The 27,798-nt window shown below is 44.3% G+C and overlaps 1 protein-coding gene across 1 annotated transcript in view; it reads left to right on the top strand.

The window, feature by feature from the left end:
- The window catches only part of LOC124595428 (UDP-glucosyltransferase 2-like), a 123,544-nt gene that overhangs the window by 16,887 nt on the left and 78,859 nt on the right, over window positions 1–27,798 (top strand). Inside the window, exons 2-3 of the mRNA XM_047134166.1 lie at window positions 327–505; window positions 18,566–18,744. Of these exons, the coding sequence (XP_046990122.1) occupies window positions 327–505; window positions 18,566–18,744 (358 nt within the window). The remainder of the gene's footprint in view (window positions 1–326; window positions 506–18,565; window positions 18,745–27,798) is intronic.

The following is a 27,798-nucleotide window of genomic DNA, read 5'->3' as shown; positions in this document are numbered from 1 at the left end:
CCGTCACGCCTGTTGCATGGAGTTCTGGCTGCACTGCGACACAGGACAATTCACGTTTGCTGCCTGTAACTTCAACACTATACCGTCGTTGAATTTCTTTTGCGGCGTCAGCTAGTGTCATTAATTTCTGCCTCAAGACACTGCCCACAAATCTTCGAGGTCTAACAGAGTGTTTTTGTTACACCGTACGTATCGCTATATAAATTTTCTTTCTGTAATGACCTCTGACGATATTACTAAATTTCTAAAGGCGACGAATCTATTGTAGATGTGTCTGTTTTGCTGCAATTTTGCTCACGCTGTACACTTTTATTTAATTGTTTCAGAGAACAAACTTTTCCTGTTTGTTGCGTTGACGTCGCTGATAAATGGATGCGTCGCCTCCAAGATATTGGTGGTTGTTCCAGCGCCTTCCATCAGCCACCAAAAGCCGTTCCATATCTTGACAAAAGCTCTGCTGCAAAGGGGACACCAAGTAACTCTATTCACTGCAAATCCTATGAATGTGAGTTTAGAAAAACTGATAACTAGTCGAATCGAATAGAAACATTAACACTTGGTCTTGCTGTATTGTTAACTGGTAGAGCTAACAAAAATTGTGCCACCGATACAAAAACAAATTCTCATCGAGAGTGCTTCGCGATTCCATTCTATTGTTCCGGAGGGGCAGCCGCCTCAGTTGACTTTTTCCTGCCAGCCTTCGTACCGGGAGGCTATAATTAAAGTGCAGATACTCACTGAGGTCCAATGTGGGCTGTAATTATCGTGTGGCAGCGAACTTGGTAGATATGCTAATGCTTTAATGCAGAACTGATTTACGTTGGAAAAAAAAATAGTAGTTTCAATTTTGGCCACCAAGTGTAAATCTGGCGCTGTGCAGCATTTCGTCGACGTCTCCAGTGCCGTGCGGAACAAATTATGTAAGCGGAGGTTGATAATGAAATCAGCATTATACCTTTCTCACTTGTTTGAATTTTCCTTTCCACGTCCCATTCCTAAACCATTGTATCCGTAAACAGTTATATACGTCTTTCTTGTGTTCACAGGGCCAAATTAGCACCTGGTGGCCAAAACTGAAACTAATCTTTTTCCAGCGTAAATCGGTTTCGCATTAACGCATTACAATATCTACAAAGTTTCGCAGCTGTGCGGTAATTACAGCTCAGACTGGACCCATGTGAGTAGCTGCACTTAAATTATAACCACCTGGTGTATGGAGAAATGTTTATGAGAGATGTATATATATTATGAAAAACGTTGGTTTGTTTGGTATATATAACAGAGTATTTGTAATATTTACCACTTTGAGCAACTCTGCATGCCGAGCATAAGATGTTTTCTTTGGTTTCCGGAAGTTGTGGTATTATTGACTAAACATAAGGCGAAGGAGTCGGAAGCAGCTGTCTGCCAGAGAGGGAGAGAGTGTTGTGTCATGGCAGGGAAAGGCGTGGATGGCGGACGTATCCAAGATGAATTCTTAGTCATGTACTCAGTATTCTAATTCGCTTTCTCCACCACAATTAATTTAAAGATATTTTACTAGGAATCTAAAAGAGTAATGGTTATGTTATTTGAAAAAGTGTTAGAAGTGTTTAGTATGGTGCATGAGAATGTTGACAAAGACAGTGTTGAGAAAGAGTAATAGTTCATGTTAGTTCGAGTGTTTCTGCGTTATTAAAAGGTTTCAGTCTAATTGGAAAATACCCTCTTACTGATTTATGAAATATCTCACCGAAGTTTAACCTCAATGATTAAGTGATAAACGTGTTTGCTAAAAGGTTGCACTTTTATACTGTTACGCCTTGCACAATTGCGTGCAGAGTGTTCAGTATTTTTCAAAAAGGACAAAAAGAAGCCATTTGTTACAGCAGGTTAATTATTAAGATAAGAAAAAATGCCTTGCAGTAATTTATTACTTCCTGTCGTTCAGTACATCATTATTGCAGTGCAGATTGAGCAGAGTCGAATTATCCGTTTCCAAGACAAAAAACAGTTGTAGGGTCTAAACAATCCTCTTGTGAGAATATTAGACCCATTTTACATCATCAGAATTTCATGTAAATGCAACACATGCGTTTCTTTTTAACTGGGCATAGTTTTTCTTATGCACCCACCATCGTCTGTGCTTGTTCACGAGAAAGTAGTTTAGAGTATTACTGAGAACCATTCTCAACATTCCGTTACAGCTAGTCACATGCACCTAATTATGTTTGTGTTTCAGAGTAAGGTAGCAACGGCGATTCTAGATCAGATACTGTAATCGCAATTTAATAGTATTTCCTTCCACATTGCTACCAAGAGGTTGTGGCACACATACACAGTTTCCAGTTATTAAAAGTAAAAGCATATTAGTCTCAGTTTCAAGCGTTCCCATTCTTATGTGTTTAACACATAGCATGGCCTCGAAGTCTTTGCACGCAATAAGTGCAGGAGCAGTTATGCATATATCTGTGTATTGACTCATCAGTCTTCTGACTGGTTTGACGCTGCCCACCATAAATTCCTCTCCTGTGCAGATCTCCTCATTTCTGAGTAGCATGCACGCGCACTCACACACACACACACACACACACACACACACACACACACACACACAAACGCGTGCGCACGCACGCCCAACGGGCACATTTATTTTTTTGTTATAACCCAGTCTCTGCCTTCCCCTACAATTTTTACCATCTTTAGATCTCTCAAGTACTATCAGAGCTATTCCAAGACATATTAGCACAGCCTATATTCCCCTCACTTTTAGTCAGATTTTTTCACAGGTTCCTCTCGTTGCTGATTATTATCTTACCAATCCACCTAACTTTCAACATCCTCCTACAACACCGCATCTCGAACGTTGCGAATCTCTCTGTTCTGGTTTTCCCACAGTCGATAATCGCCCCCATACACTGCTGTGCTCCAAACGTCCAGTCTTAAAAATGTCTTTCTTAAATTAAGGCGCATTATGTGCAATGTCATGATCTTTTTTGGCGGGAAGATAAACAGGAAACGGAAATCTCATTGAAAACTGTGCTTGGGAGGGTTACAATAACCGCTAGTTAATCCAATCACTCAATAAAGATAACAGAAAATGAGAGAAAATAGTAGCTACACGTACTTCCCAAGGTTTCATTACTTAGGAAAGACATGGTAGATACAGGAGAAAATTGCGTGTTTAGGTAGTATTGCCAAACAGATTAACATTGAACTGATGTATAATTTCTTCATGGCACATTTTACACTGTCAGTATCACAGTAAATAACACTGTCCACTAAAATACATAATTATGTTACCCTTTTTTTCTTTTATGACGTTTCCAACTGACAGTTTGTGGTAGTTCTTGTTGTTTTACTTTGTTTGATCCTTTCCTTAAACGAATGTTTCTTTCTCAGGCGTCTAGTGATGAACTATTGAATGTCAATGTCTGTGTCTGTCAAATTTCTGTTGCTGTATAAAACACTGGTGGCGCGTTTTGTGCAAATACATCAAGGCTTCACGTTTCTTTGGACTTCCCAATACACACTTGGGGTATGGAGGGGGGTGGGGGTAGCGGCGGTAGTCCATGTGTTCCAGAAGCGTATGATATCAAAAAGAATTATTGGTTCTTTTTCCCATTTTTTGTCCTGGGACAGCCGTATCCTTTGGTGATGCTAATGATTTTATTGCCAACATCTTGAACTTGACACCCATGTCATCGGTGTTGTAATTTGCTCCTTAGTGGAACTTTGGGCGTCATCTTCAAACTCTGTTTTGAAAACAACAACCAATTCTGGGTCTCCAGATAACTTTTCTCCGTATACATTCAACTGAAGAATGCTGTAGCTAACGACCAAGAACTTGAGGAAGAATTTTTTCCTCACCTAAAAACTCAATTAACATTTTAGCTTTTTCGTGTAGTATCTAACCAGTCACAGGCATGCTTTTTTCTCTTGTTGGGTGGACCAAAGGTAAAGAGTTTTGTCTATTTTTTTGAAGTCGGATGTTAACAGTATTTTTCTACGAAGATTATTCACAGTTAGCTCTAGAAATTTAAATCCTGACTTCAGCCTCCTCTGGAATGGTAGAAAAACCTGGTCCCCAATTGGCCACAACAGTTTTCAATAAACTTCCTTTTTCAACTACATTAATAGCACCTAATTTACCAGTGCAAGTAATTACAACACGTTTCCACTTAGGCCCGTTTCACACTGGGACACTGGTGACGGTCGGCACTGGCGGTCACCTGTAATTGTGGTGAACACTCCTGGATCACCAGTGTCTGACACCGCAGGTATTGCCAACTGATTAGTTACTGAGATGGACTTTAGCGAGGAGGACCTTTTGTTAGTACTTCTAAGCAGGAGGACGAGAATGAAGACAAAATGATTATTACACATACATCCACTGCTACATGATCGGCTGGAGAAAGGATTGTTTTATACTCTTTATATAATTTGAGGATACGTTAACTATTCAGTGATTGCAGGGCATGTCACCTTGTTTAGTCTGCTGGTTGGTTGTACCGGTTCCAAAACAGACATTCAATTTCATCTGCACAAATTTGTGGTGAAACAAATATAGTTGATGAAGAAAGTGCGAACAACTGGTTGCTGGAATTAAACCGAGTGAGGGGAGGTATGCCTCGTGTGATTTGTTTAACATGGATGAAACTGGGTTTTTCTACAATCTTTTTCCATATCACACCCTAGGGATAAAAGGTGATAAATGTCACGGTGGAGCACGAAGCAAACAACGCGTGACTGTTGTACTGTGCTGTAATGCCGATTGCAGTAAGGAGTTTCGTGCCTGGGCTATCGGTAAATCCGAGAAACCACGTTGTTTTAAAAATATAAATATGGACACTTTACCTAGCATCTACTCTCACCACAAGAAAGCTTGGATCGATAGCACATCATTTCGCAAGTGGCTTCTTCGTTTCAACAGTCGAATGGTTGCTCAAAATAGACATGTTCTTCTTACATTGGACAGATGTACTGCCCATAACGTTCATGATCTGAACCTATCCAACATAAAGGTTCAGTTTTTTCCACCCAACGCCACAAGCCGCCTTCAGCCTTTGGACCAAGGCATAATCTCTCTCATAAAGATAGGTTCAGTTTTTTCCACCCAACGCCACAAGCCGCCTTCAGCCTTTGGACCAACGCACAACCTCTCTCATAAAGAGAGCTTATCGTAAGCGACTTGTAAGACTTGGAATTCGTGCTGCTGAAAACAATAGTGCAACCCCAAATTGGAATCTGCTTGACGCAACAAAAGCCATCGCAGCAGCCTGGAACTCAGTATCACCTCATCATATAGGGAAGTGCTTTAACACAGGTTGGAGACATAGCAACACTGAAGATGTCCACGAGTTAGAAGATGCCACTTCACCTGATGAATGGACAGTTCTGCAGGACGTTGCGAACCCTGGGATTAGTTTCGAAGAATTCGTTAGTGTAGACGACGATGTTGCCGTATGTGCTTCTGTGGAATCGGATGTGCCAGAAGCTGTGAACGAGGTGCAAGGAGGGCCATCAGAAGAAAGTGACGAGGAAGAGAATACAGATACCATTCCACCTACCCATCAGGAGATGTTTACAGCCCTGGTCTGTTTAGAACGGTTCGCTTCAACATCCGACGTCACTGCTGGGTTTACGGACACTGTCATTACAACTGGTTGTGAAATTACAAAATATTATCGTTCCCATGAACGTCAGCGAACCATGACAGAATTTTTTCCAAGAAAGTAACGTACATAATTTGTGAGTACTTGGATTTTACAGTCACTTTATACTGTTATAAGTCTACAATAACGTGACTGATAGTGTAGTGTATTACACATTAGTGTACTGCTGCACATGTATACTTATTAAAATCTGTGGTTTTCACTTAATACGAATTTTTTTAACACGAACTCCTGATTTTTCGGTCCCTTCGGATTCCTGTTAACGAAGTTTTACTGTATATCGACTGGGTTATAGGTGATGGTACATTGAGAAGGATCACAAACAGTAGTAGATGATCTGCTGATTTAGGTCGTAAGAAATGTACACTAGCGTTTCAGATCTATAGTACTACGCTTTCGATAGAAATGCTGTCTGGGATTTGGAAACAAATCTTTCCATTCAAACACCATCTGCGTTGGATCCTGTAAAGAAGTCCTTCAATGATTGCAGCCACTACTGAATCATATTTCTGGCATTCACGTGTTCTGTATGTGATTTAGCGCACTGTCTGCTTGCGATCGTTAATGGTAAACCTGTCGGTCATCGGAGGACTCCCATCTCATGTGTGATGAAACGCGACACATTCCTCTAAATGAACCATAATTTATGCTATGTACTCCATCCCCCTGTCGCATCTTGGGTGTAAAATCGAGACTTAAGCTTCATAACTAAGGTGATTCTAAGTTAGGTGTTTGTGAGGCACTGCAATCTCTGTGTATACATTTGCCTAACAGATGTGCTGTTCACAGAGTTAGTGGCTGAAAGACTTGTAATTTCACATGTCTGACGCTGCTGCTATAGTCCCAGTGGTGGGAGCTTATGTGTAGGTTTTAGAAATGACAGATGTTTCCATGCATTGTGTAATGCATCTTTAATGCAGAGCATTTATTTGCAGTACTGTATTCTTCTTCTTCATTTGTTTAAGCATTAATGCTCGCTTCTATTCTTCATGCAGCGAGCTGTGAATGCACTCCTCAGCTGAATGAGTGCATGTAATACAGCTTTAAAAACTCCCTGTGTCAGGCATCAGCATTTCCTCATGGTCCTTCCACACTGACAGCACAACAAGCAGTGATATCTCAGCCTCTTGTGGTGGTAGCACCAAACTAGGCCAATTATGCTGTAGGTAGATAATAAATTGAAACAAATTCAAACAAATTTATACAAATTTAAAACAATTTTACCAAATTTACACAAATTTAAATAAATTATATTTCAATTGAATGACATCATGAGCAGGCTCTACTGGAGGCAACACCATACTAACTCCCCTCAGCTGCAGAAGTAAGCTCTCAGAGCAAAATTCCCTCCAGAATTCGGAATTCTTGCAAATTTTCCAAGAGGACGACACATGATCATGCAAAAAGTCGGACAGGGGACTTGAAGAAGCACATAATTCAATTTCCCGCTAAAATTCGAACTTCCCACCAGGGGTGGGTGGCACGGGGTTGTAGCACTTTCCTAGCAATTCCGCCATCTTATATAACTGTACTCGCGTCATCAGTAGACGTCATGGCCGCCATCTTGGATGACGTCAGTGGGGTGGCACCAGCCGCTGTCTTGGATAACGGTACTCGCGTCATCAGCTCACGTCACGGCCGCCATCTTTGACAATGGTACTCGTGTCATCAGCTGACGTCACGACCACCATCTTGCATGACGTCACTGCGGCTAAACCGGCAGCCATCTTGGATAACGGTATCCGCGTCATCAGCTGACGTCACGTGACATTACGGCCGCCATCTTGGATCATCTCAGTGGGGTCAAACCCCCCCTTGTTATACTACTACTGGCAACATTCATCCACTAAGCGTTTTTCATGAAAAAGTAGCATATAGGTCTAATACTGTATCAGATGCCAGTTAAAGATACGCTGTACTACACTTTAGTGGAGCGTGTGGGTGCCGGCGGACACCTGAGGGCAGGTGTGAGGCACTGCTGTGCCCGCCATAGGGCTACTGATAATATATCGATACATCGATATTTTGCTGTAAGCGTCTGAGAATATCGGAGATATGCTTTTTGCCGATATATCGATAACAAAAAGACAATATCGAATGCCGATATTTTGATTTTATATCTTTTCACAGTTTATGTTAAATATTAGAAATTGTAATAGAACATAATTGTACTTTCACTGTGTGAAGGACTCTTACCACTTTTTGAGCTTTCACCAGTCCGGGCTTTCTCTTTGACTGTGCAAAGCAAATACGAGCACAAATGTGTGCCACAAAGAAGACGTCCGATTGTACTGGGTGCGGGAGGGAGGGGGGAGGGTTTGCTGTGTGAATGGAATAAGACGTTTTCCGATGTGAAGAAATAGCTCACCATTTACGTAAAAAAAAAATTAACGCAATTACTGTACTATTTCTGAACATCAACGTTCTTCAAAAACAATTGCTGAAACCGACAAACAAAAATCTAAATGGAAAGAGTGATGGTTGCAGTGGGCGGAGACGTGTGATTGGAAATGCTGATGTAATCGGTGCTCGGCGCTACCAACAGAAACTTCTTCGTTTAATTTCACCACGCAGTTTTGAGACTTAGAAATACACTCCTGGAAATGGAAAAAAGAACACATTGACACCGGTGTGTCAGACCCACCATACTTGCTCCGGACACTGCGAGAGGGCTGTACAAGCAATGATCACACGCACGGCACAGCGGACACACCAGGAACCGCGGTGTTGGCCGTCGAATGGCGCTAGCTGCGCACCATTTGTGCACCGCCGCCGTCAGTGTCAGCCAGTTTGCCGTGGCATACGGAGCTCCATCGCAGTCTTTAACACTGGTAGCATGCCGCGACATCGTGGACGTGAACCGTATGTGCAGTTGACGGACTTTGAGCGAGGGCGTATAGTGGGCATGCGGGAGGCCGGATGGACGTACCGCCGAATTGCTCAACACGTGGGGCGTGAGGTCTCCACATTACATCGATGTTGTCGCCAGTGGTCGGCGGAAGGTGCACGTGCCCGTCGACCTGGGACCGGACCGCAGCGACGCACGGATGCACGCCAAGACCGTAGGATCCTACGCAGTGCCGTAGGGGGCCGCACCGCCACTTCCCAGCAAATTAGGGACACTGTTGCTCCTGGGGTATCGGCGAGGACCATTCGCAACCGTCTCCATGAAGCTGGGCTACGGTCCCGCACACCGTTAGGCCGTCTTCCGCTCACGCCCCAACATCGTGCAGCCCGCCTCCAGTGGTGTCGCGACAGGCGTGAATGGAGGGACGAATGGAGACGTGTCGTCTTCAGCGATGAGAGTCGCTTCTGCCTTGGCGCCAATGATGGTCGTATGCGTGTTTGGCGCCGTGCAGGTGAACGCCACAATCAGGACTGCATACGACCGAGGCACACAGGGCCAACACCCGGCATCATGGTGTGGGGAGCGATCTCCTACACTGGCCGTACACCACTGGTGATCGTCGAGGGGACACTGAATAGTGCACGGTACATCCAAACCGTCATCGAACCCATCGTTCTACCATTCCTAGACCGGCAAGGGAACTTGCTGTTCCAACAGGACAATCCACGTCCGCATGTATCCCGTGCTACCCAACGTGCTCTAGAAGGTGTAAGTCAACTACCCTGGCCAGCAAGATCTCCGGATCTGTCCCCCATTGAGCATGTTTGGGACTGGATGAAGCGTCGTCTCACGCGGTCTGCACGTCCAGCACGAACGCTGGTCCAACTGAGGCGCCAGGTGGAAATGGCATGGCAAGCCGTTCCACAGGACTACATCCAGCATCTCTACGATCGTCTCCATGGGAGAATAGCAGCCTGCATTGCTGCGAAAGGTGGATATACACTGTACTAGTGCCGACATTGTGCATGCTCTGTTGCCTGTGTCTATGTGCCTGTGGGTCTGTCAGTGTGATCATGTGATGTATCTGACCCCAGGAATGTGTCAATAAAGTTTCCCCTTCCTAGGACAATGAATTCACGGTGTTCTTATTTCGATTTCCAGGAGTGTATACTAGAGAAAATAGATGATTATTAATTCCTAATGGCACTTGCAATCTTTAATTCTGGCATAACAGCAACGAAAACAGTGTAATGGTTCACTCAGAACTTTAAAAGAGTCCAATAAATATTTCTTACAGAAGAGTCTAAAAGCGGCAGAGATGATAAACAGGTAGTGACAATAAGTTGGGGCTCCAGCGTGATTAAATAGAACTCGTGCAGACAATTGTAACTCATCGTCAGGATAGAAGCATGTTTACGAAGCTCATTAGCAAAGGAATAAACTACTTGCAAAATTTGGTTCAAATGGTACAAATGGCACCGAGCACTATGGGACTTAACTGCTGAGGTCATCAGTCCCCTAGAACTTAGATCTACTTAAACCTAACTAATCCAAGGACAGCACACACATCCGTGTCCGAGGCAGGATTCGAACCTGCGACCGTAGCGGTCGTGCGGTTCCAGACTGTAGCGCCTAGAACCGCTCGGCCACTTCGGCCGGCTGCAAAATTTCCTCAAGACCTAAAGCATTAAGGATACACACCTTAAAACAGTCAAAAATTACAGACGCACACGGACTTTTGCACGCTGAGGACGAATAACTAACAGCGACGAAAGTTCTCAAAGGTACTCACCCGGAATAATGCAGAAACGTGAAGGCGGGAATGAAAAAGTCAGCACCTCCGGCTTCCTCCTGCATGCGTGTAATGGATCTGCACCCCAGTGGGATGTCTGACGGAAGAATTCCACGGAGAGACTGAAGGCCAATATCTGCCTGCCGGCCGGACAGTTTCGCCTAGTTCCGTTTACGTTGCCTTCACTAACCGTCACCGAAGCACACCCCACGTGCTCGGGCTACACACGCTGTAGCGAGCCTCACAATCCACAGATCTAGACCACGCGACCACAATACAGCAAACTGATCTGCTCCCCATTGTAATGTCTGACAAGAGAATCGCATGGAGGCTAACGACGAATGTCTTCTTGCTGGCCAGATGCTTTCTCCTTGATCCGCTTGCCTTGGCTTTACTAACCGTCAGAGAAGCACACTCCACGTACTTGGGCAACACACAAGACACAGTACCTCGTGATCCACAGATCAGGCCCACCCGACCGCAAACAGTAAACTGATCTGCTCTCCATTGCATTTTCGGGTGAGAGAATCCCACAGTTGCTAACGAGCAATGTCTTCGTGACGACTATACGGTTTCACCTTCATCTGTTTACATTGCCTTTGCTAACTGCCATCGAAGCAAGACTCACCTGCTTGGATTACACACATGGCAACGAACCTCGGAATCCGCAGAATGGGCCCACGCGACAACAACATAGACGGACCCAACATTTACTCTCTGCTGTTGTTTAGCCGCTGTCGTTCCCCTCTCCTCACTCCAAGCATCTCCAATCCCAAATCGCTCCGCGCCGTCTTCACAGACTATGCCTGGCGCTCGCTTCCTTTAGCCGAAGCAAACCATTTCCAGAGTGTGACGGGAGGAATCGAAAAGCGGTATGGCTCATGGTTCCTGATGTTCCAGAATGCACCGTATCATACTACGCCTTCCTTTAAGTTGTACCATAAATTGCTTTTCTCTTTTATGTAGCTGCTACAACAGTATTTTAGAGATTCTGTGGAAGCCTAGTGGTTAAGCGCTGCCTAAGCAGAGTCAGTTGGCGGGCATGGTATGTTGACATGCTGCTTGCTGCAACGAAGTTGCTTCTTCATGCTGAGATTGGCCAGGGTGCGCACTGCATTCCTGGCAACACGGCAGAAAGGTGTTGCCTTGTCATACCGAGCCAGGTAATTACTGTACCTTCAGGCCATGGAACTGTGTTGTACATGGTTTGGTGCGTTACCACATCACAACAGAGCTACTGACTTGTACATCAACTCACCAATTTAATTTAAAGTAAGAGCAGTACGGTAACAATTCCAATCCCAAAGAAAGCAGGTGTTGACAGATGTGAAAATTACCGAAACATCAGTTTAATAAGCCACAGCTGCAAAATACTAACACGAATTCTTCACAGACGAATGGGAAAGCTGGTAGAAGCCGACCTCGGGGAATATCAGTTTGGATTCCGTAGAAATGTTGGAACACGTGATGCAATACTGACCCTACGACTAAGATTAAGGAAAGGCAAACCTACGTTCCTAGCAATTGTAGACTTAGAGAAAGCTTTTGACACTGTTGACTGGAATACTCTCTTTCAAATTCTGAAGGTGGCAGGGGTAAAATACAGGGAGCGAAATGAGACTGGGTTGTAGCCTATCCCCGATGTTATTCAATCTGTATATTGAGCAAGCAGTCAAGGAAACAAAAGAAAAATTTGGAGTAGGTATTAAAATCCATGGAGAAAAAATAAAAACTTTGAGGTTCGCCGATGACACTGTAATTCTGTCAGAGACAGCAAAGGACCTGGAAGAGCTGCTGAACGGAATGGACAGTGTCTTGAAAGGAGGATATAAGATGAACATCAACAAAAGCAAAACGACGATAATGGAATGTAGTCGAATTAAATGGGGTGAAGCTGCGGGAATTAGATTAGGAAATGAGACACTTAAAGTAGTAAATGGGTTTGCTATTTGGGGAGCAAATTAGCTGATGATGGTGGAAGTAGAGTGGATGTAAAATGTAGACTGGTAATGTCAAGGAAAGCGTTTCTGAAGAAGAGAAATTTGTTAACATCGAGTATAGATTTAAGTGTCAGGAAGTCGTTTCTGAAAGTATTTGTATGAAGTGTAGCAATGTATGGAAGTGAAACGTGGACGATAAATAGTTTAGATAAGAAGAGAATAGAAGCTTTCGAAATGTGGTGCTACAGAAATATGCGGAAGATTAGATGGGTAGATCACAGAACTAATGAGGAGGTATTGAATAGAATTGGAGAGAAGAGAAATTTGTGGCACAACTTGAATATAAGAAGGAATCGGTTGGTAGGGCATATTCTGAGGCATCAAGGGATCACCAATTTAGTATTGGAGGGCAGCGCGGAGGGTAAAAATCATAGAGCTCCAGACCAAGAGATGAATACACTAAACAGATTCAGAAGGATGTAGGTTGCAGTAGGTACTGGGAGATGAAGAAGCTTGCACAGGATAGAGTAGCATGGAGAGCTGCATCAAACTAGTCTCTGAACTGAAGAGATGCCATGAAGGGTACAGGGTGCACCCATCTGCAGGTGGTCGCTCATGTCGGCACCAATGATGTGTGTCGCTATGGATCCGAGGAAATCCTCTCTGGCTTCCGGCGGCTATCTGATTTGGTGAAGACTGCCAGTCTCGCTAGCGGGATGAAAGCAGAGCTCACCATCTGCAGCATCGTCGACAGGACTGACTGCGGACCTTTGGTACAGAGCCGAGTGGAGGGTCTGAATCAGAGGCTGAGACGGTTCTGCGACCGTGTGGGCTGCAGATTCCTCGACTTGCGCCATAGGGTGGTGGGGTTTCGGGTTCCGCTGGATAGGTCAGGAGTCCACTACACGCAACAAGCGGCTACACGGGTAGCAGGGGTTGTGTGGCGTGGGCTGGGCGGTTTTTTAGGTTAGATGGCCTTGGGCAAGTACAGAAAGGGCAACAGCCTCAACGGGTGCGGGGCAAAGTGAGGACATGCGGGGAACAAGCAGCAATCGGTATTCTAATTGTCAACTGTCGAAGCTGCGTTGGTAAAGTACCGGAACTTCAAGCGCTGATAGAAAGCACCGAAGCTGAAATCGTTATAGGTACAGAAAGCTGGCTTAAGCCAGAGATAAATTCTGCCGAAATTTTTACAAAGGTACAGACGGTGTTTAGAAAGGATAGATTGCATGCAACCGGTGGTGGAGTGTTCATCGCTGTTAGTAGTAGTTTATCCTGTAGTGAAGTAGAAGTGGATAGTTCCTGTGAATTATTATGGGTGGAGGTTACACTAAACAACCGAACTAGGTTAATAATTGGCTCCTTTTACCGACCTCCCGACTCAGCAGCATTTGTGGCAGAACAACTGAGAGAAAATTTGGAATACATTTCACATAAATTTTCTCAGCATGTTATAGTCTTAGGTGGAGATTTCAATTTACCAGATATAGACTGGGACACTCAGATGTTTAGGACGGGTGGTAGGGACAGAGCATCGAGTGACATTATACTGAGTGCACTATCCGAAAATTACCTCGAGCAATTAAACAGAGAACCGACTCGTGGAGATAACATATTGGACCTACTGATAACAAACAGACCCGAACTTTTCGAATCTGTATGTACAGAGCAGGGAATCAGTGATCATAAGGCCGTTGCAGCATCCCTGAATATGGAAGTTAATAGGAATATAAAAAAAGGGAGGAAGGTTTATCTGTTTAGCAAGAGTAATAGAAGGCAGATTTCAGACTACCTAACAGATCAAAAAGAAAATTTCTGTTCCGACACTGACAATGTTGAGTGTTTATGGAAAAAGTTCAAGGCAATCGTAAAATGCGTTTTAGACAGGTACGTGCCGAGTAAAACTGTGAGGGACGGGAAAAACCCACCGTGGTACAACAACAAAGTTAGGAAACTACTGCGAAAGCAAAGAGAGCTCCACTCCAAGTTTAAACGCAGCCAAAACCTCTCAGACAAACAGAAGCTAAACGATGTCAAAGTTAGCGTAAGGAGGGCTATGCGTGAAGCGTTCATTGAATTCGAAAGTAAAATTCTATGTACCGACTTGACAGAAAATCCTAGGAAGTTCTGGTCTTACGTTAAATCAGTAAGTGGCTCGAAACAGCATATCCAGACACTACGGGATGATGATGGCATTGAAACAGAGGATGACACGCGTAAAGCTGAAATACTAAACACCTTTTTCCAAAGCTGCTTCACAGAGGAAGACCGCACTGCAGTTCCTTCTCTAAATCCTCGCACAAACGAAAAAATGGCTGACATCGAAATAAGTGTCCAAGGAATAGAAAAGCAACTGGAATCACTCAATAGAGGAAAGTCCACTGGACCTGACGGGATACCAATTCGATTCTACACAGAGTACGCGAAAGAACTTGCCCCCCTTCTAACAGCCGTGTACCGCAAGTCTCTAGAGGAACGGAGGGTTCCAAATGATTGGAAAAGAGCACAGATAGTCCCAGTCTTCAAGAAGGGTCGTCGAGCAGATGCGCAAAACTATAGACCTATATCTCTTACGTCGATCTCTTGTAGAATTTTAGAACATGTTTTTTGCTCGCGTATCATGTCATTTCTGGAAACCCAGAATCTACTATGTAGGAATCAACATGGATTCCGGAAACAGCGATCGTGTGAGACCCAACTCGCCTTATTTGTTCATGAGACCCAGAAAATATTAGATACAGGCTCCCAGGTAGATGCTATTTTTCTTGACTTCCGGAAGGCGTTCGATACAGTTCCGCACTGTCGCCTGATAAACAAAGTAAGAGCCTACGGAATATCAGACCAGCTGTGTGGCTGGATTGAAGAGTTTTTAGCAAACAGAACACAGCATGTTGTTATCAATGGAGAGACGTCTACAGACGTTAGAGTAACCTCTGGCGTGCCACAGGGGAGTGTTATGGGACCATTGCTTTTCACAATATATATAAATGACTTAGTAGATAGTGTCGGAAGTTCCATGCGGCTTTTCGCGGATGATGCTGTAGTATACAGAGAAGTTGCTGCATTAGAAAATTGTAGCGAAATACAGGAAGATCTGCAGCGGATAGGCACTTGGTGCAGGGAGTGGCAACTGACCCTTAACATAGACAAATGTAATGTATTGCGAATACATAGAAAGAAGGATCCTTTATTGTATGATTATATGATAGCGGAACAAACACTGGTAGCAGTTACTTCTGTAAAATATCTGGGAGTATGCGTACGGAACGATTTGAAGTGGAATGATCATATAAAACTAATTGTTGGTAAGGCGGGTACCAGGTTGAGATTCATTGGGAGAGTGCTTAGAAAATGTAGTCCATCAACAAAGGAGGTGGCTTACAAAACACTCGTTCGACCTATACTTGAGTATTGCTCGTCAGTGTGGGATCCGTACCAGGTCGGGTTGACGGAGGAGATAGAGAAGATCCAAAGAAGAGCGGCGCGTTTCGTCACTGGGTTATTTGGTAACCGTGATAGCGTTACGGAGATGTTTAATAAACTCAAGTGGCAGACTCTGCAAGAGAGGCGCTCTGCATCGCGGTGTAGCTTGCTCGCCAGGTTTCGAGAGGGTGCGTTTCTGGATGAGGTATCGAATATATTGCTTCCCCCTACTTATACTTCCCGAGGAGATCACGAATGTAAAATTAGAGAGATTAGAGCGCGCACGGAGGCTTTCAGACAGTCGTTCTTCCCGCGAACCATACGCGACTGGAACAGGAAAGGGAGGTAATGACAGTGGCACGTAAAGTGCCCTCCGCCACACACCGTTGGGTGGCTTGCGGAGTATCAATGTAGATGTAGATGTAGAAGACCACAACAACAACAAGAGAAGTATGGTAGTGCCTGGTGGGGACGGAGGGCCACTCTGGGTGACGAGGGGACTTGTACCAACTAGCAGCCGCTATCAGTTCGGCCCTCCTCTGCAACTGATCCCTCTCCTGGGGCAATGCCACTGAGAAGGCTTCTTCTTGGTCCACTGCCGCAGTAGCATAGTCCTGCCCAAGGGGGCCATGTGTTAGCCCATGGGCAGTGCAACTGCACATCTCACCCTTCTGGTGCGGGAGCCGTGGCTTCTCACGACGTTCGTACGGAACTTCTCACTGAGAGGCCGGCTTTCCCTACCAACATTCCGGCCATCAGCAGAACTGCCGATACTGTCAGTCTGTCAAGCAGCTTGCCATACTGCGTCGCGGGTGGCAAAGATGGACAGTGGTTTGGGCAATACTTGGTGCACGTTACAGCCACAAAGCGTGTAGCTGCTGTCAACGCCCCATACGTAGTGACCGGCCACTTGCCGAGAGGGGCATGGCCGCTGCGCCGAGACGTCCATTTGTAGCTACACAAGTCATAATAAAGAACTTACCTTGTTACTACTGTTTCCCTGAAGCTTCCACTGGCCAGCATCCTCGCCTCGACCTCGAGCCGTCGTCCATTCCAGTGCACAAGAAGGCCGACACCCATAGGTCAAATTCACCTTCTTTAAAATCATCTTTAAATTGGACTCAACAGTTTCGATATGTTGTGCGAAAGATCTTTTTGGCGGTATTAGAAGCTAATATTAAATAACACTTTATCCTGATGCGACTGATTACAGCAAGCCGCTGTGGTCGAAGGGTTCTAGTCCCTTCAGTCCGGAACCACGCGGCTGCTACGGCCGCAGGTTCGAGTCCTGCCTTGGGCATGGATGTGTGTGATGTCCTTAGGTTAGTTAGGTTTAAGTAGTTCTAAGTGTAGGGGACTGATGACCTCAGATGTTAAGTCCCATGGAGCTTAGAGCCATTTGACTGATTACGACATAACACCGTCAACTGGCGTAGAATATCACTACAATGAATCTCTCCAATTCCATGTGTGATTTTAGAGCGCTCCGAATAATGCTTTCTGGAATGGTGACATTTGTACTAACTTAAAACCAGAGAAGAGTTTGCGGATCAAAAAGTGTGTACACGTTCGTAGCGTTTTGGTTTCGCATGTTGCTATTTCTATTGTCATTTTTTATTTGTAGTTTACTGTTCCTATTAGAATTTACATATTATCATTATGTCATTTTAAGATAGTGACTGGAGCTGTGTACGCTAGAAAACAGAGTGCCAAGTGGGGAAATCGGAAATTTTCCGACATATTCTTCTGTTTGACTTCGTACAGGGGTGACAGCTGCGGAAGCAGCCGAAAAGATTTGCGCCGTGTATGGTGTTAATGCTATTCGACAGAGCAAAGCAATAAAATGGTTTTCTCGTTTTAAGGAAGATCGTTTTCAAATTAATGACTCTCCACGTTCAGGAAGAACTTCCGGGTTTGGCGTACATAGTTTAAACGCATTAAGGCACAATTGGCTACGTCGCTGTTCTCGAGAACCGGCAAATGTCATGAAACATGACCATATCACCATCGTGCGACGTTTGCTTGCAGTGGGGAAGGTTCAAAAATCGGGTGGAGGGGTACCGCATGCTCCAAACCAAAATCAGAAAAATCAGTGGATGGTCATATAAACATCTCTGCAGTTGGTTCGTGGACAACACTGACCATTCCTATCCTGTATCGTTACTGGTGACGAGAAATGGTGTTTTTTGCTAACAAAACGAAAAGAAAGGAATGGTTGTGTCCAAACAAAGCAGCATCTCCCCGTACGAATGCCTGCGCGGCCACAAAATAATGTTATGTATCTGGTAGAACAGCGATGTTGTGATGTACTACGATTTGGTTCCCGGAGGTCTGACCATCACTGCTCTCACCTATTGCCGACAACTGATACGTCTTACAGACCCAACACAATAACAACGACCAGGAAGACTGCGTGAAATGGTGTTACTCCACGATAACGCCCGCCCGCATTCTACTAGAGCGACAGGAAACACTATACGGGTCTGGGGTTGGGAAGTCACTCCGCACCCAGCCTATTCGCTTGGTCTTGCGCCCTCAGATTTTCACCTTTTCTGCTCTCTATCAAATAACCTCCAAGGAACTTATAATGCGTTCCGAACATGGCTCGACGAGTTCTTAGCCTGAAAACCACATGATTTCTACATTCGGAGGATAGGAAAGTTATCCCATCGTTGGCAGACTCTTGTAGACAGTGAAGGTGAATACTTTATTGAAGACTCAAGTCTATTATATGTATCTGTTGTGTTCATTGAAATTACTAAAACGTTGCGAACTTATTCAGCAGCCCAATAATTTTTTTTTGTATTGTCCTTTTAGTAGTAACCTTTTAACATTTCTAGTATTTTTTCTCCTAAATCTAATTTTAGCATTTTTTTTTTTTTTACCTTTTCTTCTGTTTCATTCACAGATGTTGCACGAAAACCTGACGGAGATCGACCTATCTGTAGGCTACAAGATATTCAAGGAAGTGGACCTGGTAGAGGCGGCTAGGCAGACGCCTGTGGAGTCCCTCCCACTCATTCGAGAGCCTGCAAAAACTTTTGTTCGTTGGCAGCTTAGCGAACCCGCTGTACAAGACTTCATCAGGTGGGTATTTGCCATAATTTACAGTAACAGAGACGCTTACTTGCATTAGCGCCGTAACTCCACACGTAGCTTGGGCTGCATTTCCATTTCCGATGCTTTTCCTGCTGGGGGCTCCTCGGAAAAAGTCAGTTTGCACCTACATTCTTTAGTACGGCAAAAGGCTGGTTGTTGAGAATCACAAGATGATAATTTATATATTACAGCGAAAAGTATCTTTTACTGAAGCTGCTATTTTAATTGTTTCACTTAAATTATCTTTTGACACTTAAAAAACGGCAGTGACATGTTTTTGCCTCGATAAATAGCAAGGAAGGGAATCAAACAATAATGACCAGTGTATTTCTGCAAACCCATCTGCCACCGAAATGACTTATGAAATTTATTTTTTTCAAATACAGTCATACAGCCTACGAGCAAGAACCTTCCCAGTATCTGAGATGGACACGGACGTGCTGCCAGTCAATGTCCATGGCATATTATTTTTCTCCAAAATGATATTGAAGTGATCTGAAATCTCACCTTCCAGAATGCGGCTTAACCAAACACGTGAAAGGACTGGGCCACGGTTTTCAGTACTCATCATTCACCATTTGACGAATTTTATTATCATTAAAAAACACTCTATATACCAAGATAAACAATTTCTGGTCCAACTAAAACATTCATATTTCTTTACGTACTACACGAATATGTAATAAAACTGGGCATTCCTATTTTAAAAAAACGCAGTTTATATCCGTTTTACCTATGGCAGCGCAATCTAGCGGGGCAACCACAGCGCCACCTCGTTTCCCCCTTCAAGGTAGACGACTTTCGTCCTTTATAGTTTTTTCGTTTGATGCTTATTTCGTGAGATATTTGCCCGGTCGCTATCAGTAGACCACCCCGTATACCGCGGCTGCGAATTCATGCGCAACAGGCGGCGAATTTGTGAAAGAAAACAAGCCGACACGGCTCAGATAGCTCTGTTTGGTAAGGAAGATGAGAGTTCAGTTTGAGAAGTTTCTCTTTTCTAGTTGTAGGGTTGGGGTGCGAGATGAAGAACAACTGTCATCCTCTGCCTTGGCTAGGTACGTCCTTTCATACAAATTTTTGAATAGAAACTGTCACTGTGAAAAATTCGCTATTTTACCTACATCGTACATGTGTAAAAATTAATTTGAAATGTTTATTTTTCTGTCATTTTTGCATATGTGGAATCATGTCCCTAAATAGGTTTCTCCCAGGTTAGAAATTTTTCATTGCCTGCGACCCTATGGAGGATATGAATGAAATTCTAAGGATTTCATTCATTCGTTCTTTCATTCACGCACCATGTTCCGCAGATCCCAGCAAGAAGTAGAGCCTTCAGAGTTGTACAACGAGTCAAGGTACACATTAAAATTAGAAAAAGTATCATAGAAATCTCATCTTTGTACTGTATTAACAATATACTACTACTATACTGCCTAATGCTTTGACGTTTTTGCCATCGAAATTTAATCGAGTAAGTTAGTAAGGAAGCTGATATTCTGGGTAAAGAAAGCTAGCCCTCTAGTTTTACTAGAGCTTAGAGCTACTGTATTTGCTGTTAGTAGACGTTTAGTCAATTAGTTAGTTACAAGTACCATAGAGCAACTGAAATTTTGTTTCATCGAAATGATGTGGCACAAGTCAATTTACATGACGTACGATGGTTGGAACTTTAATAGTGGCAACTATTTATTTACAGCTCTTACAAAATAGAGACGTGTTTCAAAGTTTTACTGACCTTCAAAGTAGTCACCAGCGTTGTGTATAACCCGTTGCCAGCGATTTGGAAGTCGTAGGATACTCTTAGCAGTGCCAGTTGTGTTGACAGTTCGAGCGGCGCGGTCTATTGCCGGACGAATTTGTAGCAGTTCTGAATCGAACGCCATGAAGTGTTTTCTTCAGTTTAGAAATCGAGTTGAACTCTCGAGGGCTTAATTCAGGGGAGTATAGTAGGTGGTATAGCACTTAGCTGCCCCATCAGTCAAACAAATCAGTAACAGCTTGCACTGTACGTGCTTGAGCATTGTCCTGCAAAATGATGGTCAGGTCCTGCAGAAAGTGTCATCACTTCTGTCTCCATGCTGTTCATTTTTGGAACACAACCTACGACCAGCTTAGAGACACTTTCTGCAGGACTTGACCATCATTTTGCATGACAATGCTCAAGCACTTATAGTGCAAGCTGTTACTGTTTTGTTTGACTGATGGGGTTGCTAAGTGCTATACCACCTACTGAACTCCCCTGACTTAAGCCCTCGTGAATTCAACTCGGTTTATAAACTGAAGGAAACACTTCATGGCATTCGCTTCAGAACTGCTACAAATTTGTCGGGTAATAGACCGCGCCGCTCGAACAGTCAATACAACTGGCACTGCTAAGAGTATCCTACGACTTCCACATCGCTGGCAACGGGTTATACACAATGCTGGTGACTACTTTGTAGGTCAGTAAAACTTTGAAAAACATATCTATTTTGTAACGGCTGTAAATAAATAGTTGCCACTATTAAAGTTCCAACCCTCGTATGTACATGTTTAGCGTCGACATCAGTGAACACATTAGCTTTTAGACCAACTCGTGCACTCCAGAAAATTTTGTAACTGAGTCATGACGAATAAGACTGCTTCAGCTATATGCTAAATCTTTATTTCTGATCCAACTAGTTTCGCAGCGTTAGAGCCACATCTTCAGGGATACAGATTTATTTCATAATTTATTCCAAATGCTAAGTTGTAGATGACCCAACATTCTTTGTCCTTTTGTGATAAAACTTTTTAACCGTCAAGAGGTCGTGAGTCCAATTCAAAACAGAGTGAATGCAGGGAAAATCATCTCGATACCGAAAAACTAAGGCCTAAACGAACTAATCGGTCACTGCGGACCTCATGTTGTCACACCGATGTCAAGCCTTAGTTTTCCTGTATAGGGATGATGTTCCCTGTACTCTATTCTGTTTTAAATTGGGCTACCGACCTCTTGACGGTTAAACAGTTTTATCGCGACTGGGTTATCTACTGCTTATCACTTGGGATAGATTATGAAATGAATCTTTATCCGTGAAGCCGTGGCTCTGACGCTGCGAAACTAGTTGGATCAGAGATAAGGGTTTATCATGCAGCTGAAGTGGTCTTGTTTATTGGTTCATTCAATTGAAATTAAAAACTAGTTTTTTTTAATATTTACTTGATTACAATCAAATTATTCAAGGAAAGTATTTGTAGTAGGGCAGAGTGTTCTACCAGAACGATAGTACACCTAAGAACATGTAATATTTCCCAGTCGAAGTTTCGGTCTAGAAACCGTTTACAGAATCACATGTTGTATAGCGTACTAGAGACCACCATAAGCAGTTTCTAGTTTTTCTACCGTTTTTTCTGTTGTGATACACGGGGTATTATGCAAAGATCATATCGTGGCGGTTTTAGGTGGGGAGTGGTTCGAAGTATGGTTGCATAAGATACCCGTACAGGTCGGACCTGAACTACCACTGCCAACCACAGCAAACAATTGCGCTGTAGCCACTACCAAATTCTGTGAATTCTCCAATTTACTTTGCGTTATGGATTGCTTGTTTTATTTTCTTGTTTTAAAGTGAGTGGTGATACTAAGCCTGGTTCTTAAACGAATTTCTATGCGACTCTCACCACAACAAAAGGAATCACTGATCCCTAATGACGGTCAGGTCTGCTTTCGTGGAAGCACACAACACGGACGTAGGATGGTAGCCCTTCGTGAGGGAGGCGGGGCTTATTCACCCGCACCACTCCTCTCCCTTGGGTTAGCCTTAAGTTCTCGTTTGTTTGCGGTCCCTGCCATCTGTCATGATATATTGCCCACATAATAGTGTTCTACGCAGCGTTTATAAATATTGTGAGGTCTACATACGTAATTGCTGTATAATATATTAAATCTATTTGGAGGCTATTGTTAATTCTTTAGTTACAGACTTTTACCATGAGTAATACGCTGTATCTTTTTAACGTTACATAACGTGTGGACGGTTAAGCGAAACTTTGTCGGTCGTGCAACATCTCGTACCTTGAAACGGAAGAAGACTTATACCACGGAATACGAGATAATTTCAAATGAACTGTTTCTTTAACGTCTTAAGAATTTTCCCTGACTTTAAAATGAAAATTTGTGTTATGTTATGTTATGTCAACCGGGTACCTAGAAACGACGGACAGGCTCCGTCCGCGCCGCAGCCGCAGTGGTCCGCCACCCCACGACGACTACCGCAGTCCACTTCACCCCTCCACCGCCCCACACCGAACCCAGGGTTATTGTGCGGTTCGGCCCCCGGTGGACCTCTCAGGGAACGTCTCACACCAGACGAGTGTAACCCCTATGTTTGCGTGGTAGAGTACTGGTCGTGTACGCGTACGTGTAGAACTTGTTTGCGCAGCAATCGCCGACATAGTGTACCTGAGGCGGAATAAGGGGAACCAGCCCGCAGTTGCCGAGGCAGATGGAAAACCACCTAAAATCCATCCACAGACTGGACGGCTAATCAGACCTCGACACAAATCCGCCGGGCGGATTCGTGCCGGGGACCAGGCGCTCCTTCCCGCCCGGAAAGACGTGCGTTAGACCGCGCGGCCAACAGGGCGGGCCAAATTTGTGTTACTTACTGATACCTTCGGTTTCAAAACGTTTTCATCTTGTAAATGGTTTTTGATGATAATTTTTCTTAATTTGATTTTACTTATTCAATGTTGGTGTGAATAGATTAATAATGTAACACACACTGTTGAATACACTATTGACAAGATTATCTCGATTCCAGAACTTGTAATGGTTCCACTGTTTAGCTGTATTCCCAATATTTTGATACTGTTTCTTTTAACACAAATATATGACCAGTGACGGATCGGTTCTTGATAAATCCCACTTTTTTCTGATCTTTTACCTCTTTTAGATGTGATTCGAAACTTTCCTGGGGAATCTTGGAGAACAGTTTATAGGCTGTACTGAATAAAATGTTCTCGGTTTTCCAGCCGCGTCAATTCGAATAAAATGCTCGAGCTTTCGATGGCCATCTCCGCCATCGTCGTGAGGAGTTCACTGACTGCCGGGGCTGCTACGGTTCAAATCAAGTGGCTCTGAGCACTATGGGACTTAACATCTGAGGTTATCAGCCCCCTAGAACTTAGAATACTTAAACCTAACTAACCTAGGATAACACACACATCCATGCCCGAGGCAGGCCGTAGCGGTTGCGCGGTTACAGACTGAAGCGCCCAGAACCGCTCGGCCACCCCGACCGGCCCAGAACTTATAAATTTGAATGGAATACACTGGGGGTGACGAAAGTCATGGGATACCTGATAACATCAAGACGAATCTCATTTTGCCCCGTTTAGTGCAGCAACTCGGCGTCTCATGGACTTAAAAAGTCGTTGCAAGTCCCCTACAGAAATATCAAGCCATGCCGCCACTATAGGCGTCCATAACTGCCCAAGTGATGCATGATTTTGTGCCCGAACTGACCTCTAGATTACGCCTCATAAATGTTAGATTTTGTGCACGAACTGATCTCTAGATTACGTCTCATAAATGTTCTACGTCATTCATGTTGGAAGAATTGTCCGGAATATTATTCATACCAATCGCGACCATTTGATTGCCTGGTGATAAGTTTCGGAACAAGAACTGTATGAGTCGCTGCAAATGGTCTCCAAGTAGCCGAATCTAATTATTTACAGTCAGTGATCGGTTCAGTTGGACCAGAGGACCAAGTTCATTCCACATAAACACAGCCATCATGAGCCATCAGCAGATAGCACAGTGCCTTGTTGACATTTGGGTCCACGGTTTCGTGGGGTCTACGCCACAATCGAAGCTTACCATAAGCTCTTACCAACTGAAATCGGAACTCATCTGACCAGGCCAAAAATTTCCAGTCTTGTAGGGTTCAACCGGTGTATTCACGAGCGCCGGAGAGGCGCTGCAGACGCTGTAGTATTTTCAGAAAAGGCACTCGCGTCGGTCGTCTGCTACCATACCCCATTAAAGACAAATTTCACCGCACTGTCCTAAGGGATACGTTCATCGTACATCCCACACTGAATTTAAGCAATGTTGCAACTCTAACCAAATACACTACTGGCCATTAATATTCCTACACCAAGAATATGACGTGCTACAACGCGAAATTTAACCGACAGGAAGAAGATGCTGTGATATGCAAATGATTAGCTCTTCAGAGCATTCACACAAGGTTGACGCCGGTGGTGACAACTGCAACGTGCTGACATGAGGAAAGTTTCCAACCGATTTCTCATACACAAACAGCGGTTGACCGGCGTTGCCAGGTGAAACGATGTTGTGATGCCTCGTGTAAGGAGGAGAAATGCGTACCATCACGATTCCGACTTTGATAAAGGTCAGATTGTAGCCTATCGCGACTACGGTTTATCGTATCGCGACATTGCTGCTCGCTTTGGTCGAAATCCAATGACTGTTAGCAAAATATGGAATCTGTGGGTTCAGGAGGGTGGAACGCCGTGCTGGATCCCAACGGCCTCGTATCACTAGCAGTCGAGATGACAGGCATCTTATCCGCATGGCTGCAACGGATCGTGCAGCCACGTCTCGATCCCTGAGTCAACAGATGGGGACGTTTGCAAGACAACAACCATCTGCAGGAACAGTTCGACGACGTTTGCAGCAGCATGGACTAACAGCTCGGAGACCGTGGCTACGGTTACCCTTGACGTTGCATCGCAGACAGGAGCGCGTGCGATGGTGTACTCAACGACGAACCTGGGTGCACGAATGTCAAAACCTCATTTTTTCGGATGAATCCAGGTTCTATTTACATCGTCATGATGGTCGCATCCGTGTTTGGCGACATCGCGGTGAACGCACATTGGAAGCGTGTATTCGTCATCGCCAGACTGGCGTATCATCCGGTGTGATGGTACGTGGTGCCATTGGTTACACGTCTCGGTCACCTCTTCTTCGCATTGGTTGGTTGGTAGGTTGGTTGTTTAATTTCAAAAAACGACTGCTGCAAACATAAATTGAATACTGTCATTTCAAAATGAAATAAAAAATTATATTCAACTTCTGTTACGGCGATAGCTGCAGGTGAATATCTGAAAAGTATTGTAAGGTACAACACTCTCCGTAGATCATTACTTTTCATACAGTTTTATAAAAAACACTGCTACTGAGCACAACAGCAATTTTCTGTCCTTGTATCTAGATACTGAGATAATCTGTAGAAAGACTGGATAGTGAAATATGTTTTAATTTTCTTTTGAACTGGTAGGGACTCCGATATTCTTGTTTTATGTTGAGGCGATCTTATTCAGTATCTTACCAAGATAGTGCATAACTCCATTCTGAACCCTAGACAGTGAAGCAAAGTCTAAATCGAAATTATTTAAAAATTATCCTTTCTTTCAGGAGTGCTAGTCCTGCATGGTTCGCAGGAGAGCTTCTGTAAAGTATGGAAGGTAGGAGACGAGGTACTGTCGGAAGTTAAGCTGTGAGGACGGGGCGTGCGTCGTGCTTGGGTAACTCAGTTGGTAGAGCGCTTGCCCCCCCCCCCCCCCCCCCCCAAAGGCAAAGGTCCCGAGTTCGAGTCTCGGTCCGGCACACACAGTTTTAATCTGCCAGGAAGTTTCATATCAGCGCACACTCCGCTGCAGAGTGAAAATCCCATTCTCAAAATTGTTTAGCTTGTAGACATTGTCAACCAGAAGACATGCGATCTGTTGTAAATTTATTTACAACAGGGATTGAACACCCATGAAGTCAAGGTAGCACAAGAAATTTTCTTCATTCAGATTGATTAGTAGCTTCGGCTAACAGTATATCCTTCTTGAAATCATAAAACATTATTGATCGGTGCTATTACGGCTTCACACATCATTAAAATCTATCTTAAAATGACAACATCCATACATGACGTAATAAAAAAAACAGCTTTTAGTCGTTCGTAGCCAGCGAAATTGAACGATGATCATAAAACAAAGGCTTTACATCGTTACAACTTAGTAATTACCATAATCAGTGTTTACATCATTTCGTAACATCGTCACATGCACGGATCATCCAGAACAGTGTGACAACCGACCTTCTATCGATATTATCCCGTCCAGAAGATAGCAGGAATGACTGCTATTCAGACACACACACGGTACATGTGGCATCAGTGAGCGTGCTGTGCGGGTGTAGAATGGGGAAGGCGAGCGATCCACCTGAGTTTGACCGAGGGCGGATTGTGACGGGCCCGAAGGCTCGGCACAAGCATTTCGGAAACTGCACGACTTGTCGGGCGTTTGAGGAATGCTGGGATGAGTGTTTTCAACAGGTGGCGATACAAAGGAGAAACTATGCCCAGACGGGGTTGGGCGGCCACCTCTCATGATGGATGCTGTGGTCTTCGGATGGTCAGATTAGTAAGACACGACAGGCGGGGAACAGAGACGTAACTAACGTCAGACTTTAATGCTGTGCAAAGTGCAAGTGTGCCTCAACACACAGTGCACCGAACACTCCTAACGATGGGCCTCCATGCATGTTCTAAGTTCACACCACGACATCGGCAACTACGGCTGAAATGGTCACGTGACCATCGGCACTGACTATAGGCGCAATGGCAGAGCGTTGTACGGTCTAATGAGTCCCAACAGCTTCTTCATCATGCCGGTGGGAGGACGTGAATCTGTTGTCTTTCATGGTAAGAGCTCCTTGACACATGTAGTGTGGGAAGGAGGCAAGCTGGTGGAAGCTCCATTATGCTCTGGGAAACATTCATGCGGGCATCCATGCGTCCAATGGAGCTACTGCAAGGCCCCATGGTGACCGAGGAGTATCGTACATTGGTTGCAGCCCACTTACACCCCTTCAGTAATATCATGATTCCCGACGGCAGTAGCACGTTTCAACAAAATTATGCGCCATATCACAAGCCCGGGAGTGTCATGGAATGGTTCGATGAACAGAGTGGCGAGTTCCAATTGATGTTCTGGCCCCCCCGTTCGCCAAATCTAAACCCAATCAAACACATCTGGGACGAGATTGAACAT

Source organism: Schistocerca americana, chromosome 2 (genome assembly GCF_021461395.2).
Source record: "Schistocerca americana isolate TAMUIC-IGC-003095 chromosome 2, iqSchAmer2.1, whole genome shotgun sequence".
NCBI lineage: Eukaryota > Metazoa > Arthropoda > Insecta > Orthoptera > Acrididae > Schistocerca > Schistocerca americana.
This window is presented reverse-complemented; position numbering and strand designations above follow the sequence as displayed.